At 52.1% G+C, this 14,396-nt stretch overlaps 1 protein-coding gene across 8 annotated transcripts in view; it reads right to left on the reverse strand.

Annotated features, from left to right (window-relative positions):
- Nucleotides 1-1,927: 1,927 nt before the first annotated feature.
- RAPGEF1 (Rap guanine nucleotide exchange factor 1) overlaps nucleotides 1,928-14,396 on the reverse strand; it is a 205,581-nt gene continuing 193,112 nt past the window's right edge. For all 8 annotated transcript variants that reach the window (XM_053281909.1, XM_053281915.1, XM_053281914.1 and 5 more), the window contains 9 exons: nucleotides 12,768-12,856; nucleotides 11,968-12,153; nucleotides 10,106-10,190; nucleotides 9,331-9,425; nucleotides 7,742-7,820; nucleotides 6,893-6,994; nucleotides 6,126-6,223; nucleotides 5,876-6,004; nucleotides 1,928-4,767 (listed from right to left, as the gene is read on the reverse strand). In XM_053281909.1, the coding sequence (XP_053137884.1) occupies nucleotides 4,617-4,767; nucleotides 5,876-6,004; nucleotides 6,126-6,223; nucleotides 6,893-6,994; nucleotides 7,742-7,820; nucleotides 9,331-9,425; nucleotides 10,106-10,190; nucleotides 11,968-12,153; nucleotides 12,768-12,856 (1,014 nt within the window). In that variant the 3' untranslated portion in view covers nucleotides 1,928-4,616. The remainder of the gene's footprint in view (nucleotides 4,768-5,875; nucleotides 6,005-6,125; nucleotides 6,224-6,892; nucleotides 6,995-7,741; nucleotides 7,821-9,330; nucleotides 9,426-10,105; nucleotides 10,191-11,967; nucleotides 12,154-12,767; nucleotides 12,857-14,396) is intronic.

Consider the following 14,396-nt stretch of genomic DNA (forward strand, 5'->3'; position numbering starts at 1 on the left):
TTTGCAGAGACGAGGCGCCCCCCTCCTCCTCCTCCTCCTCGAAGCCCCCAACCCTCCGTCCGCTCGCCAGGCGCGGAGGGGTGCGCCGCGTGCGCGCATTTCCCAACTCAATGGAGGGCACAGAAGGGGGGGGATGCAAGGGGGGGGAGGTGGCCAACGCCCAGGCAGGGGGTCCTGCCCCCCCGCCGCCGCCAGCCGGAGAGGCTTTTGTCTCCTCCTCCTCCGCTGGCCTCGAGGGGCTTCCGAGGGGCCCGAGAAAGCGACCCCTCACCCCACCCCCGCCATGTGCAGGACGACGCCTCGCGCTGCAAGGGCGCAGCAGCCGCCTCCGCCCCAGCTGGAGTGGCGCCCGGGGACGAGGCGTGCAGACGACCCCGCGCTCCCTTCGGCTTCTGCGGCAGGAGGAGGGTGGCCGGGACGGGCGAGGACGCCCAGCCGCTTCTCCGGGCTGCTGCTGCTGCGCCAAGGGCCCCCCTCAGCCCCGCTTTGCTGCCCAACAAGGGCTCCAGTCAGCCGCCCACGTGCAGGTCACCAAAAAAGAGATAGTCCCGTCCCCACCTCACTTCCGTTCTTGGCGTCGCCCTTTTAAGCCGGCGGCCCCGCCCACCCGCGCCGCCGCATTTCGCATTCTTTCCTGTGCGTCTGAGCAGGCGCGGAAGGATTGGCGCATGCTCAGTATGGTCACACGAAGCTCCTTTCGGTTTGCTGCCCGCAACCCCTCTCACACTTTCGTTCCTGCTTAAAATAGCCAAGGGAGGTAATCCAAGTTCTTCAGAAAAGCATTATAGGACTCTCTCTTTTTAAAAAGAGCCCTGCTCCCTGCAACCTGATCTCATGGCAGCGCTTCATGAGAGCCAGTGTGGCATGGTGGTTAGAGTGTTGGACCAGGAGCAGGGAGACCTGAGTTCAAATCCCCATTCAGCCATGAAACTCACTGGGTGACTTAGCCAGTCACCTCTCCCTCAGGCTAACCTACCTCACAGGGTTGTTGTGACCATAAATATGTGCCTTGGGCTGGCCAGGAAAGCTCGGGTGCCCCACTGACGTCAACAAGCCCCACTTCGACCCGGAACAACTGCCCTTTTTTTTGTGTGGGTTGGGTGGTAAGTGGCACCCATTATACCCTACCACACAAACCACCGTGGGTCCCTAGGTCCTACCCTACCCATGGGGAACAATGGGGTGTTTCGAGTTTCCCATGGCCGAAACATTTTCCAACCCTGCCTTGAAAAACACTGCAGTATAAACGCACACATTCCCTCCCAGCACAAAATACACATTTCTCCATTGTCCAAAAATGGCTCAAAACGAATCACAGACCCAGAATTTAGTGCCTGCACTGCAGTAACATGGTTCTCATAGACCAGATGTAGAAGCAGCACCAACAGCAGTCCTCAGAGTGGTGTTGGGGAGAAAGGACCCCACACAATCCTTCAGCAAGGACAGGGTGCCTAGGCAATCCCAGGGCACGCTCCCAGCTGAAGAGAAATCACCTTGACTAGCCAATCTCTACACGATGCCCACCATTCATTGAGGTCATCAGGAAAGGTCCGTCTTTTGGTGCCACTGGTTCATCTGGTGGCGACCTGGGATAGGGCCTTCTCGGTGGTGGCCCCAAGGTTGTGGAATGTGTACCCTGTGGATATGAGGATTGTCTTCATTGGAGGCCTTAAAGACCCATCTTTTTAGCCTGGCTTTTGATGATATTTAGTTTTAATGTTATCTAGTTTTAACTGTAATTTTAATCTGCTTTTAATTGGTTTTTGATTTTAATGATGTATTTTTTATCTTAATGTAAACTGCCCTGAGCCACCTTTGGAAGGGCGGTATATCAATCACTCACATACATACATACATACATACATAAAATAAGAACCAGAGAGAGAAATGCCGGAGACAAAGAGGAGACCACGCTGCTGAGGGGAAGTGGGTTCGATTGTCACTTTAATCTTGGCAACCAAACGCATGCACCGTAAACATGATGATCACCGCAGGCTGGATTCATCAACCGCATTTATCATCATATTTCCCTTTAATATAAAAAAGAAACAGGTTCTGAAATGTTCTTTGCAAGTAGGTGCTGCTATCAGGACTGTGTTCACGATAAATATGCAGTGTCAGGCTGAGGGAGGCTTCATGGCAGCCCTGCCAAGACCAAGAGCTTCCGGACAACTTGAAAAAGGCCAACCAGGCCATTGAGTTTATCCCAAACTGCCCAGACCCCACATCTAATTTCTCCCCCTTGACCCTGACAGTTTTGGTTTCCCTTCTAATCCCCACTTCGCTTCAGTTTAATCCTCACTGAGGGCAAGTTGCTCACGTTTCAATGGTTTATTCTAAAGTTTAGCAATGCAAACAGTCTCAAAGCTGCAATTTAGCCACCTTGCTTCGTGTTTGTGGATCGCTCCTTCAAATAGTGACCCACCTCAGGGAAGGTTCTTCACAAAGAAGGCCCTGGCTGTTATTAGGGATGTGCAAAATGATTCGGATACAAAACAACTTGTACCCGAATCTGGCTGATTCGGATGATTTGTATACAAAACAAATCACCCTTGTCCTCAATTGCCCAGATTCAGGTACAAATCACCCTAGATTTGGATCTGAAACATTCGGAGATCTGGAGTCCCATTTTGTAGCCAAAGTGGGTTGGGTGGTAGTTCCCAATGGGTGGAAGCTACCACCCAAATTTCAAAGAAATTGGTCAAAGGGGTGATTTTTAAAATAATTTTTGGTTGGCTTTAAGCTTTCCCCCCATATGGAATAATGGGGATTTCAGCAGCCTTATAGCTCCACATGGGTGGCCCAGAGCAGGTTGTGGTGGGTGATAGTGCCCAATGGGCGCAAGGAAGCTACCACCCAGATTTCAAAGATATTGGGCAAAGGGGTGATTTTAAAATGATTTTTGAAGTTGGTGCATCTTTAAGCTTTTCCCCGCAAAGGGAATAATGGCCCCTGCTGGCTACAGGGAGCGGGTATCAAGTGCTAGGAAGGGTGGCAGAACAGGAACGAGACAGGAGCCAGCAGGAAGCTCCCCTACGGGAGACCCATTGAGACGCAGGAGCGGCACAAGGCCCTTCCCTTCTGTGGGGCCTGGGCCTTGGGTCGCCACATGCAAGCTTCCCAAATCCAGGCGGTCTAATTTGCATATTATGCCAATTACGTGGCAACTAAATCACATTTTATTTATTTATTTGGCCGATTTGGAGAGTTTCCGCTCCTCCTCTGCCCTCCCATGTAATTGGATCCGGAGTAAAATCCGGGCAATCTGGGCAGTGCATTTGAAATCTGTGTAAATCTGGGCGGAGGAGGCAAAATCCGGGGGACATCCTAAATTCCGGGGGACATGGCAACCCTACCTGAGCCAAACCTCCCACTGGATCATGCCCCCACGATAATACTGGAGAATGCCCGTTCATGCGTATGTGTGATCTGGATTTCCCCCCCAGCTCTGAAACAAAATCGGCCGGGGTCCCTCCCCTCATCGTAGTCCGCTGCCCAGCCTCCGACCAGGACTCAAGGGCTCAAGCCTCCCTCATCCTGACGTCTCTGTTGATCATTTCAAAGGGTGGCGGGTTTCCATTTTTCCTATACACATTGCTTACCGCTTTATTTTGTTTACATTTCCTCTTAAAAACCCCGCTGGCAATTCAGACATGCATCAACATTAAAAAAAGAAACCCAACAGCGCCTAGAGATTTGTATTTACAGGCGGTCTCATATACTACATATTTACCATGTTACAGCTAGTACCACCCCCCTCCCTAAAACGCACAGCCAGGCGATGCCTGGGGGTGGGGGGGAAATCACAGATCTCCGGCAATTCCAGATTTCCGAGGCGGAGGAGAGAGAGAGATTCCCAGTCTATTTAAATAAGGTGATCTGGATGGATTTGGCCCGGCGAGCGCAGGGGAGGGGATGGCACAGTGTTAAGAGGACAGCTGCCTGCACTTTCCTTGCCCTTCTTGGTGCTGCTGCTGAGGGCGGAGCATGAGGTTAAATATCTCTGAAAATCCATCTGCTTTGCCGAGAAGGACATCACGTCATTTTGCATCTCCCCATCCCCATCTCCCCGCTCCCCCACACCGTTCTCTAGCATGGAAAAACCAATCTGAGACGGTGCTCTTGAGAGAGGGAGAGAGAACAGGGAACATCGCTGAAGACAGCCATTTGGATCCAGCACAAGGGCCACTTACCCGACGGGCCATGGCGAGGCGTCTGTGGCTCCAACACCGCTTGGCCTTTTCGCCTCTTGTGGCAGGCAGAAACAGAAGGACCTCTCTCTCTCTCTCTCATTCTCCCTCTCACACACACACAGCACAGAGGCAACTTCAAAATCTGGCAACGTGGGGACGCACCGACCCCGGCGCCCTCTTTCTCCAGACCAAAAGCTGATTTATGGCACTGAGCAGCAGTGGAATGCCTTGGCAGCCCTCTCCCTCGGCCCGATGGGGAGGCAGCACACACCAACGGTCACAGCTTCACTGTCGAGATGCACCCAATACCTGGGGCTGCCCCAGGTGGGGAGGCGTGGCCCAGTCACAGGTCCAAGTCTCGCTGCTGCTGTCCACATGGGCACCGAGGGACCCTTTACATCCACGGCCTCTGCCCACCTCCCCCTAGGTCTTCTCTTCCCTGTCTGTCTTTCGCCTCGTTATGTTTCGAGGTTTGATTTTGAGTGAGAGTTCCCACAGGGCCTCCTCGGCCAGATGGTCACTGAAATCGTTGAAGAACGAGATGATGTCGTCATTCCGCTTGATGTCATAATGCCTGCAGTCGCCCAAGAAAGAAAGTACAGTTTTAGAAAAGGAGTGGTCGGTTAAACATACAGCAGGGGGGGAGCAACTGGCCCTCTCCACCTCCAGGGACTGTTGCTGGGGTCTGTCTTACGTTTCTTTTTTGGTTGTGAGCCCTTTGGGGACAGGGAGCCATCTTATTTTTATTTATTATTTCTGTGTTAACCGCCCTGAGCCATTTTTGGAAGGGCAGTATAGAAATCGAACAAACAAACAAAGGTGTATTGGAATTATTTGGTTTGGTTTCTTAAAAAAATAAATTCTGCAATCAAAATTCCTTGTGAGGAAAAGCTGACTCAATTCGGTCATACACTCAATTTGGTGACCAGCATGTTACTGGTCACAAACCCAGTTCGATCAGGGTGGTGTTCTGTAGGTGGCGACTCCTGTTATTTTGCCATTGTCATGGATGGACCACCATGTCCTACCTGGTTAAGGTAGGACTTGAAATCACAACCCACCTCTGTAGGGATGAAGGTTGGTCTGCCCAAGAAGGTTATTTATTTATAATTTATTTAACATACTTTTATACCGCCCAAAACTTGATTCAATAGGATTCCAAGAAGCTTTGGAAGGGTTTTGAGTTGGCTCTGCCGGTGATTCTGTTGATGCTCTGGTGCAAAACTGGAATAACGAACTCACTAGAGTAGTAGACACAATTGCTCCTAAGCATCCTCTACGACCTGCTTCAAAATTAGCCCTGTGGTATTCAGAAGAATTATGGGAGCTGAAGTGGCTAGGTGGATGACTAGAGTGCAAATGGAGAAAGACTAAACTCTAATCCAATAGGTTACAACTTAGAGCACATTTGAAGATCTCTATGCTCTGGCAATACGTGTGGCAAAGAAGCAATTCTTTTTTGCTCACATTACATCTGCAAGTTCACGTCCAGTGGAGTTATCATGGGTTGTGAGAAGGCTACAGAAAGGCAGAGAAGCTTAGGGGGTCTGTTGGAAATCCATTCAGAGGGCTGAAGGCCCTCAAAGCAATGCCCTTCCTCCTTGCCAAGACATGGTACTGTGCAGTGTGGCCCCATGCCCTGAATGTTCACCCCACCCCACTCGGGGGCCGAGGCCACTTACACTTGCTGGAAGCATCGCATGCTGTCCAGGATGTTGAACTGCTGCCAGCGCTTGGAAAAGTTCACCTTCCCATCGAGGTAATCTGGGTTCCCCAGGTGGACGAAGGTCAGATCCTGTAGGATGAGGCCTCTGCAGGAGGGAGACACAAGAGGGCAGAGGGTCATTGCTCGACGTGGAGACCAGGCAGGGAGGCACCAGGGAAACCCGGAAGGCAGCCGATGGGGACGGCGGGGAAAGACGCACTACTCACAGGTAAGGGATGCAGGGTGGCTCCACCTCAGAAAGAGCCGCTCGATACGCCCGGAAGGAGGAGGAGCTGTCGATCAGCATGCAGTACTCAGCCAGGCCCTGGAAGGACACATGACATGGTACCTGGCCTTAACTCTGGAGCAAGGAGGGCTGGAGAGGGGATCTCCCAGGAGGTAAATACGGGGCTCCCTGCACTGAACCCGCCACCCCCCAGAATCTCCACTGGCCATAGCCAAGCCAAGGGTGGGCACAGAGAGGGAGGCCTCAGGCCCCCTCTCCTTTAAGCCAGGGCTCCCCAACCGGTGGGCCTCCAGAGGTTGCTGAACTACAACTCCCATCATTCCCAGCCACAATTTGTTGTGGTTCAGCATCATCGGGAGCGTTGCAGATTGGGAACCCCTGCTTTCAGCCAACCCTATCCACAGATGGGCCGGCCCCCTCAGGGTTTATCGCTTGGACTGCCCTCCTTCCCCAAGCGCTGGTTGTTTTCCAACGGTGGTTTGGACGGAGTCGAGCAAGACCAGCAGGAGACCCAGCAAAGCCCGGATGCCTGTGATGGAGGCAGAAGGGCCTGGAGATCTGCAGGCTGGACACAAGCTGGGGTCCATGGCAAGACCCGGGCAGAAGGAGACCCAGGCTTTGCCATTCTAGGCCAGGGGTTCCCAACCGGTGGTCTTCCAGATGTGGCTGAACGACAAGCCCCATCATCCCTAGCTGCAATTTATTGCCAAGGAGGGGTAAAAGTGTTTTAAGAAAGGGAGGCCTTACCTCAGAGGTCTGTTTCTGCCACTCGAGCCTCCGGATGGGCGCTGAATCCAGAGCAGAGAGAATGGCCAGGTAGGAGTTGAAATTATTGAGCTTCCGCAAGTGCTGTTGCCAAGGGAGAAGAACACGGAATGAAGCATTTCAAAGTCACTCTGGAGAAAAGGCCGGCCTTGCCCTGACGAATCAACAGTTGAAGCCAAGTTGAGGCGGTACCCAAAACTAGACCAGGGGATGGGGCCATAGCTCAGTGGAAGAGCATCTGCTTAGCATGCAGGAGGTCCCGGGTCCACTCCCTGACAACATCTCCAGGTAGGGCTTCCTGTAATCTTGGGAGAAGCTGCTGCCAGTCAGTGTAGACAATACTAAGCTGGACAGACCAAGGGTCTGACTCGGTAGAAGGCAGCTTCCTAACCTTGATCCCTCTCAGCCCATGACCACGCTACCCACTGTGCCCCCCAAGTTCTCCAGTATGGGGGTTGACTGGCGCCCTGCCTACTAACCCACTCTGGCTCAAGCAAGTCCCATGAAAGGTACATTGTGATGCTTCGGAGCTCTCCGTCCATCCAGAGACAACCCCCACCTCGCACACAGACTGACAGCAATCTCTACCTCCTTATTCTCCCCTTTGAGAGGTCAGTTGATGGAGCTAGGGCCCTGCAGAGGGTCCTGGCTAGATCAAGGCAGCAGGTCCGGCTCCGAGGAGTTCTGATAGATCCGGGAATCCCAATGGCTTCAGGCCCCTGTTCGTTCTTGTGTCCAGTTTACCTGGTCCCGAGTCCCCGGCACCACCCGGAATTCTCACTCCCAAGCAAACAACTAATTTGCTGCAAGGACAAAGGCCCCAGCATTTACCTTCATGATCTTAATAAACTTAAGGAGCAGCCTTTCTCGGTCTTGTGCTTTCTCCTGCAGCATAATTATGGAGCGGACCCTGTGGATTTGGAGGGGCAGGGAAAAGAAGTTACCACCACAGCGGGTCTCCAAGCCAACAGTACCCTGCAGGGCTGCTAACAAATAACTTGTGATGCCAAGGAGCTGGCAATACTGCTTTTGGTTCCTCTTTGAATAAAGAGAGAGAACTATTTGAAGAACTGTTCAGAAGCCTCCGTTTCCTACACAGAAGCAGCTAAACCTAGCATCTCTCCTCCTTTTAGAAGGGTGCTGTGTGTATGCCTAACGGACCGCATATGCTCTAAAAGGGGTGGCTTCTTTTTCAAAAGAAGGGGAGCTCATTTATGGAATATTTCCGTAAATAGAGCTGTCGATAAATCAGTAAATAAAGCTGGACACACTCAGGCAATTTTGAGTGTGAAACAAGACAAAATTGTCTGAGGGTGTCCAGCTTTATTTACCGATTTATCAATAGCTCTATTTACGGAAATATTCCCAAGTGAAGTACACAGTGTTTGCAACGAGCCAAATGCAGTTTATAATTTCTCTCAGGACAAACCGAGACATGACGTCAAAGGGCAGCCATTGCACAAGAGATCCACCCCCACCCCCGCAAATGTCTAGTCGAAATCACTTAGTCCCTCCCTGCTTCGCCGGCAGCAGTCTCTGATGGAAAGGCCCACCTTAAAATTAGGCTGTGCTCTGCACCTCACTGTGAGTCCCTGTCCAACAGGTGGGTATGCTGGACCCTCTGCAGCCTCCTCAGTCACGGTGCCCAGACTCTGAAACACCTTCCCTCAGGGAAGAGAGCTGGTCTGGTGGTAGCAAGCATGCCTTGTCCCCTTAAGCTAAGCAGGGTCCGCCCTGGTTGCATATGAATGGGAGACTTGATGTGTGAGCACTGCTAGATATTCTCCTCAGGGGATGGAGCTGCTCTGGGAAGAGCAGAAGCTTCCCAGTTCCCTCCCTGGCAGCATCTCCAGGATAGGCCTGAGAGAGACTCCTGCCTGGAACCTTGGAGAAGTCGCTGCCAGTCTGTGAAGACCATACTGAGCTAGATAGACCAAGGGTCTGACTCAGTATATGGCAGCTTCCTATTTATTGGAGAGGAGAGCTGGTCTTGTGGTAGCAAGCATGACTTGTCCCCTTTGCTAAGCAGGGTCCACCCTGGTTGCATCTGAATGGGAGACTTGATGTGTGAGCACTGGAAGATATTCCCCCTCAGGGGATGGAGCTGCTTTGGGAAGAGCGTCTAGGTTCTAGGTTCCTTCCCTGGCAGCATCTCCAAGATAGGGCTGAGAGAGATTCCTGCCTGCAACCTTGGAGAAGCCGCTGCCAGTCTGCGAAGACAATGCTGAGCTAGACAGACCAATGGTCTGACTCAGTATATGGCAGCTTCCGATGTCCCTGTGTCACCACGGCACACACACGCTGCTGCCCTGACCGTGACTCACCCCCACGCGCCCCTGCTGACCCCGATACAGCCGCCAAGGGAGAGCTTCCCAGGACTCTAAGGGAACCAACAGTGAGCTCCCAGCTGCCCATCTTACCAGTATGACATGTTATTAAAGTGCTCAGTGAACTGGGTGAGGTTGGGGCTCTTCTCTTCATTCTGCTCTTTGGCCCAAAGGAGAACTTCAGGGATCTGGGAAGGGAAGAGGCCGTCAGAAGCTCTGCCAACAAAAAACAGGCTCATGCACCAGTATCAGCCCACTGGGAGGGAAAGCGGAGTGTAAAAAGAGCCACCCCAGCCCAACGGGGAACACGGACAAAACATCACCCCTCCCGCTGCCATCTCACAGAATTTGAACCTCGTTCTTTGGAAGCTTTGTTCCAAGCAAAGAGAGCGGAATGCAGAGACAGGCGGCCTCCCGTGTGGTGGTGCATCTCGAAGTCAAGAGTGAGTGACCCCCACCCCTCCCGCCTGCTAGCTAGGCATGTGCCCAAACAGGCTCAGAGACCCTTTCACGGGCCTCTGAACCGGTCCGAATGCCCAGTGGTTTGGCTAGTTTGAAGGGGGGGGGATATAAAGATGGGGAGGGAAATACCCCTCCTGCCAAGTTTCCCTTGCCGATGTTTCCACTTCCGGTCCGAGGCGGCAAGGAGTTACGCTGCTGCCCCTCTGGGCCGTTTTAAAACACAGCGCCAGCAGGGAAGATGGGGTAGGAGCACCCTCCCCCCGTCCTTAAAAATACCCCCCCACACCTTCAAACCGGCAGGCGCCAGTTCCGTGCACACCACTACCGCTAGCCATCACCTCATGGCGCCCTGTCTGGGAACGACAGGCCCAGGAGTTTGGGCCGGCCCGGCCTCGGTTTGCTGTACCTCTATCTTATAAAACAGCTCTGCATCCAGGAGGGTCAGCTGCTCAGCGATCTCATGGCTGTGGAAATCATGGAGGGTCCCAGGCCTGGAAGAGACAAAGCAGATCAGAGGATGCCTCGGACCCAGGGACTGCACAGAGAGAACCTGGTCGTGGGCCCAGAAGCCACAGAAGGTTAATTTCCAGCTTATGTCTTTTTTTTTTTTTTTAAAGGGTTTCTAGCCTTCTTGACTTCACGGATAGATTTGAACATCGGTGGGCAACGCACAACGAAAGCAGCCAAGGAGTGGAGGATGATTTCCGGCCATTCTGTACGTCTCCCCCAGCCAGAAGGAGGAGGCTAAGTTATGCCAGTCAAGGAAGCCCAAGCAAAGCCTCCTTAGTTTCTTCCAATTAAAGAGGAATCAGATAACAGGGCTGTGAAAGGGCTCTTGCCTGGGAACCAGGAAAACCACTGCTAGTCAGAGTAAACAATACGGGGCTGGATCTTGGTACAAGGCAGTGTGCGCCCAGATTATGGGGAGGGGTAGCCGCTCAGAGGCAGAACCCCTCCTTTGCATGCAGGAAGGTCCCGGGTTCAATCCCTGGTGGCATCTCCAGTTTAAAAGGAGATCAATTAATAGGGCTGGGCAAGTGTCAGACAAAAACAGACAACAGTGGGCTAGAGACACCAACAGTCTACGTGTGTGTGTATACATACATATACCTACATATACATGTATGTATATATATGTATGTATATATATGTGTGTGTGTAAATATGAATACGAATATACGAAGCCTAAATTAAATCCTTGCCTCTCTGCCACTGGAAAATTGGCCTCAGAAGAGTAGTGGAACTAATCTAATGGCTTATCCTCTAAATACCTACTCTCCTGCCTGCAGAATCCCCACTGGAAGTAGTTCACACCTGGCTTTTAGTTCGCATCTCCTCCAGAATGGAGGTGCAATCAATCAATCGATCGATCGATCGATTCCTTAGAACAGAATGAGTTAAAGCAAGCATACAATGGCGGACAGTTCAGTTGCACTTTGGTGCGGTTCAGTTGTGCACCACACTTATCTTCTTGCATGTTTACCAAAAGGGAAACAAACAGACAAACAAAACAAAAACAAGCCCAAAGCAAAATCCAAACATTTAGAAAACTTGAACCTTGCAAGCATTATACATTTTGCAAAGTATATGTTTGCAAATGAAGCACAGCATTGATCTCCTGATGGCCAGGAAACTGAGGAAGAACAAAAGGAAGCAGGAAATTGAGGACCAACAAAGAGACATATTTTTAAAGCGGCGATTCTCTTTATATAGCGGGAAATAGCCACTGGCCCCCTCCAACTCCATCATAGCATCCCTCCACTGGCTGTTGCTGGTGTCTCTCTTATGTTCTTTTTAAGACTGCGAGCCCTTCAGGGACTGGGAGACATTTTATTTATTTATTTCTATGTAAACCGCTTTGGGAACCTTTGTTGAAAAGTGTTATATAAATATCAGTTGCATTCAATAAGTACTTTTTCACACAGCGCTTAATTAATCTATGGAATTCTCTACCACGGGATGAAAGGGGCTTAGACAAATTCATGGAGGACAGGGCTATCCATGGCTACTAGTCTGGTGGCTATAGGCCACCTCCAGCCTCAGAGGCAGGATGCCTCTGAGTACCAGTTGCGGGGGAGTAACAGTAGGAGAGAGGGCACGTTCTCACCCTCTTGCCTGTGGGCTCCCCAGAGGCATCTGGTGGGCCACTGTGTGAAACAGGACGCTGGACTAGATGGGCCTCCTTGGGCCTGATCCAGCAGGGCTGTTCTTATCCTTGGAGCAGCATCCAACAAGGTGCCTCCCCCGGAGTAAGCAGCCACACCTCACCTGGCTGCCACCCCTCGGGCCGCAAGAGGTTTGATGGAGTTGGTGTATCGCAGCATTTTCTTCTGATCAACTTTGTCGAGGATGTTTTTGCGCAAGACCCTGGCGAGGCTGAGCTCCCCATTGCAGACTAAACGGAAGACGAGGTCCATGAGCAGTTTGAGGATCTCCTCTGTCAGCTCCACCAAACTGAGAAGGAAGAAGAGCATGAGAAACCAGGCGAGGTCTCTACCAGTGTTCAAAACCCCCTACATTCAGCCAACCACTGAGGTACTGTGCAAGTTCCACCAGAGTGGAATTTGTTACCGGGCACAGAGTTCTGCATCTTGACCCCCCTGAGCCGTCCACTCCATTTTTAACAAGAAGTTCTGGTAAGAACTTGTCTGCCTACTTTCCTTTCCTAATCTTAGTTGATAATTACCATCTTCATAGGTTAGCCCATTTCTGGCATACAGACTAGCTTTAAAAAACAAACCAACCCAAAACCTGTCTGGCTTACATCGTATTCCCTGCTAGGTCGTGATTCGAACACACCTCACACAGGAGACCAGACAGACAACTACTGGCAAGCCTGGATCAAGCCCCACCCCCCCCGCCCCGGGCTTGCCACTGGCCGCTCGTCTAGTTGTCTATTCAAACCATGCCTGAGCCCCCCTGGCCTCGGGGCCTTCGTGGGCGTTCCACACGAGCCCCTTCCACATCCATACATCAGATGGGCACTTTGCTAGCACAAAGATACACACGGGTCTAGCCCTCCTCTTCCTTTCAACCGGCTGCATTCATTAAGCAAGAAACACACTCACCAGAGTTCGTCGACCACTCGGACCAGGACGAAGAAGGTGTTCTTGCTGACCCGCTTCTTAAACGTGTCGGGACAGTGGCAGAACTTCTCATATGTGGGGGGGGGAGAGTTAAAGGGCTAACATGATGCAGTCAGGCTGTACAAACGAACCGACGGACATGGCCCACACCTCCTCCACCAGAAACCTCCAGTGTTAAACCCAGGCAGCAGACAGAACGTGCAGATATTCTAGGAAACTCTGCAACCTGCCAGTGTCCAGAACTCGAGATTGTGGATAAAAATCTGACCCAGAGCACCCCTCCTTTGAACCCCCACTGTGTGTGCCTGTGTGAGCAGTCACGGCGGCTTAGTTGGGGGCACATCCTCGAGAGCAGGCTTCAGTGCCCACACGGGTTGCAGGAATGGGTTTTCCAGGCCAAGAATCATGGGAGGCGGTCAAGATAGGCTGGGCTTCCTGATTCACCACCCCTTGTGGTGAGCACTGCAGCAAGGAGGCGGAAACCACTTCATGGCCCTCCCAGTTCCTCCCAAGGCTCGGCCCACCCAAGCAGCCCTTTGGCTTCCCCTGGCTGGGCTAAATCTTCCAAGTCAGGGCTGGGTTTTGGCCTGGGCCTGGTCTGCAAGGTCCTTCAAGGGCGCCCCAAGTACCTGGGAGTTCTCCTCACTGCAGGCTTTCTGCGAGGCTTCACTGCAAACTCAACGCGATCCAATAAAACCCGAGGCAAAAAGCGGATTTTGGTTCGCCTCGGATTTAAACCGGGCTGCACTCTAACGAGCAGCGAAAAACCCGAATCGTGTGTGAAGTGCTCCCTGACAGCACACAGGGACTTCGGGGGAAATCTGCCCAAGATGTGAACGCACCCGCTCTATTCTGGAGGCGATGCGGGCTAAAAGCCAGGCGTGGAGAACTTCCTGGGCTCCTGCCCCCCTGCTTCCTGGCTTCTCCACCAGGAGTCCTGCCTCCTGCAAGATCTTCTGCAGCTCTTCCCTCCGAGTCGCAGCCTGATCTGATCTGCTGGGACTCCAGCATCCAGGACGCTTGCCTGGTCATGTCCGAGTGCGGACACTCAGCTCACTCATAAGATGGGGCCCGTAGCTCAGTGGCAGAGCATCTGCTTTGCAGGCAGGAGGTCCCGGGGTTCACTCCCTGGCAGCATCTCCAGGTAGGGCTGGGAGAGATTCCTCTGCCTGAAACCTTGGCGAGTCACTGCCAGTCAGTGTGGACAGTCTTGAGATGGACAGACCAAGGGTCTGACTTAAGGAAGCTTCCTAGGTTCTTATACCCACTGTAAGCCAAGCCACAATCCTCCAAAAGCGATATAGAAATAAAAACATTTCTAACATGAATTTATTTATTATTATTATTTACATTGTATATCCCACTCTTCCTCCAAAGAGCCCAGAGCAGTGTACTACATACTTAGGTCTCTCCTCACAGCAACCCTGCGAAGTAAGCTAGGCTGAGAGAGGAGTGACTGGCCCAGAGTCACCCAGCTAGTCTCATGGCTGGATGGGGATTTGAACTCGGGTCTCCCCGGTCCTCGTCCAGCACTCTGACCACTACATGACGCTGGCTTGGTTACCACTTTCTGCACGAGGAGGAACATAACGCTGTCTGTGTTTCTATTCC

This window comes from Hemicordylus capensis, chromosome 17 (genome assembly GCF_027244095.1).
Source record: "Hemicordylus capensis ecotype Gifberg chromosome 17, rHemCap1.1.pri, whole genome shotgun sequence".
Taxonomy (NCBI): Eukaryota; Metazoa; Chordata; class Lepidosauria; order Squamata; family Cordylidae; genus Hemicordylus; species Hemicordylus capensis.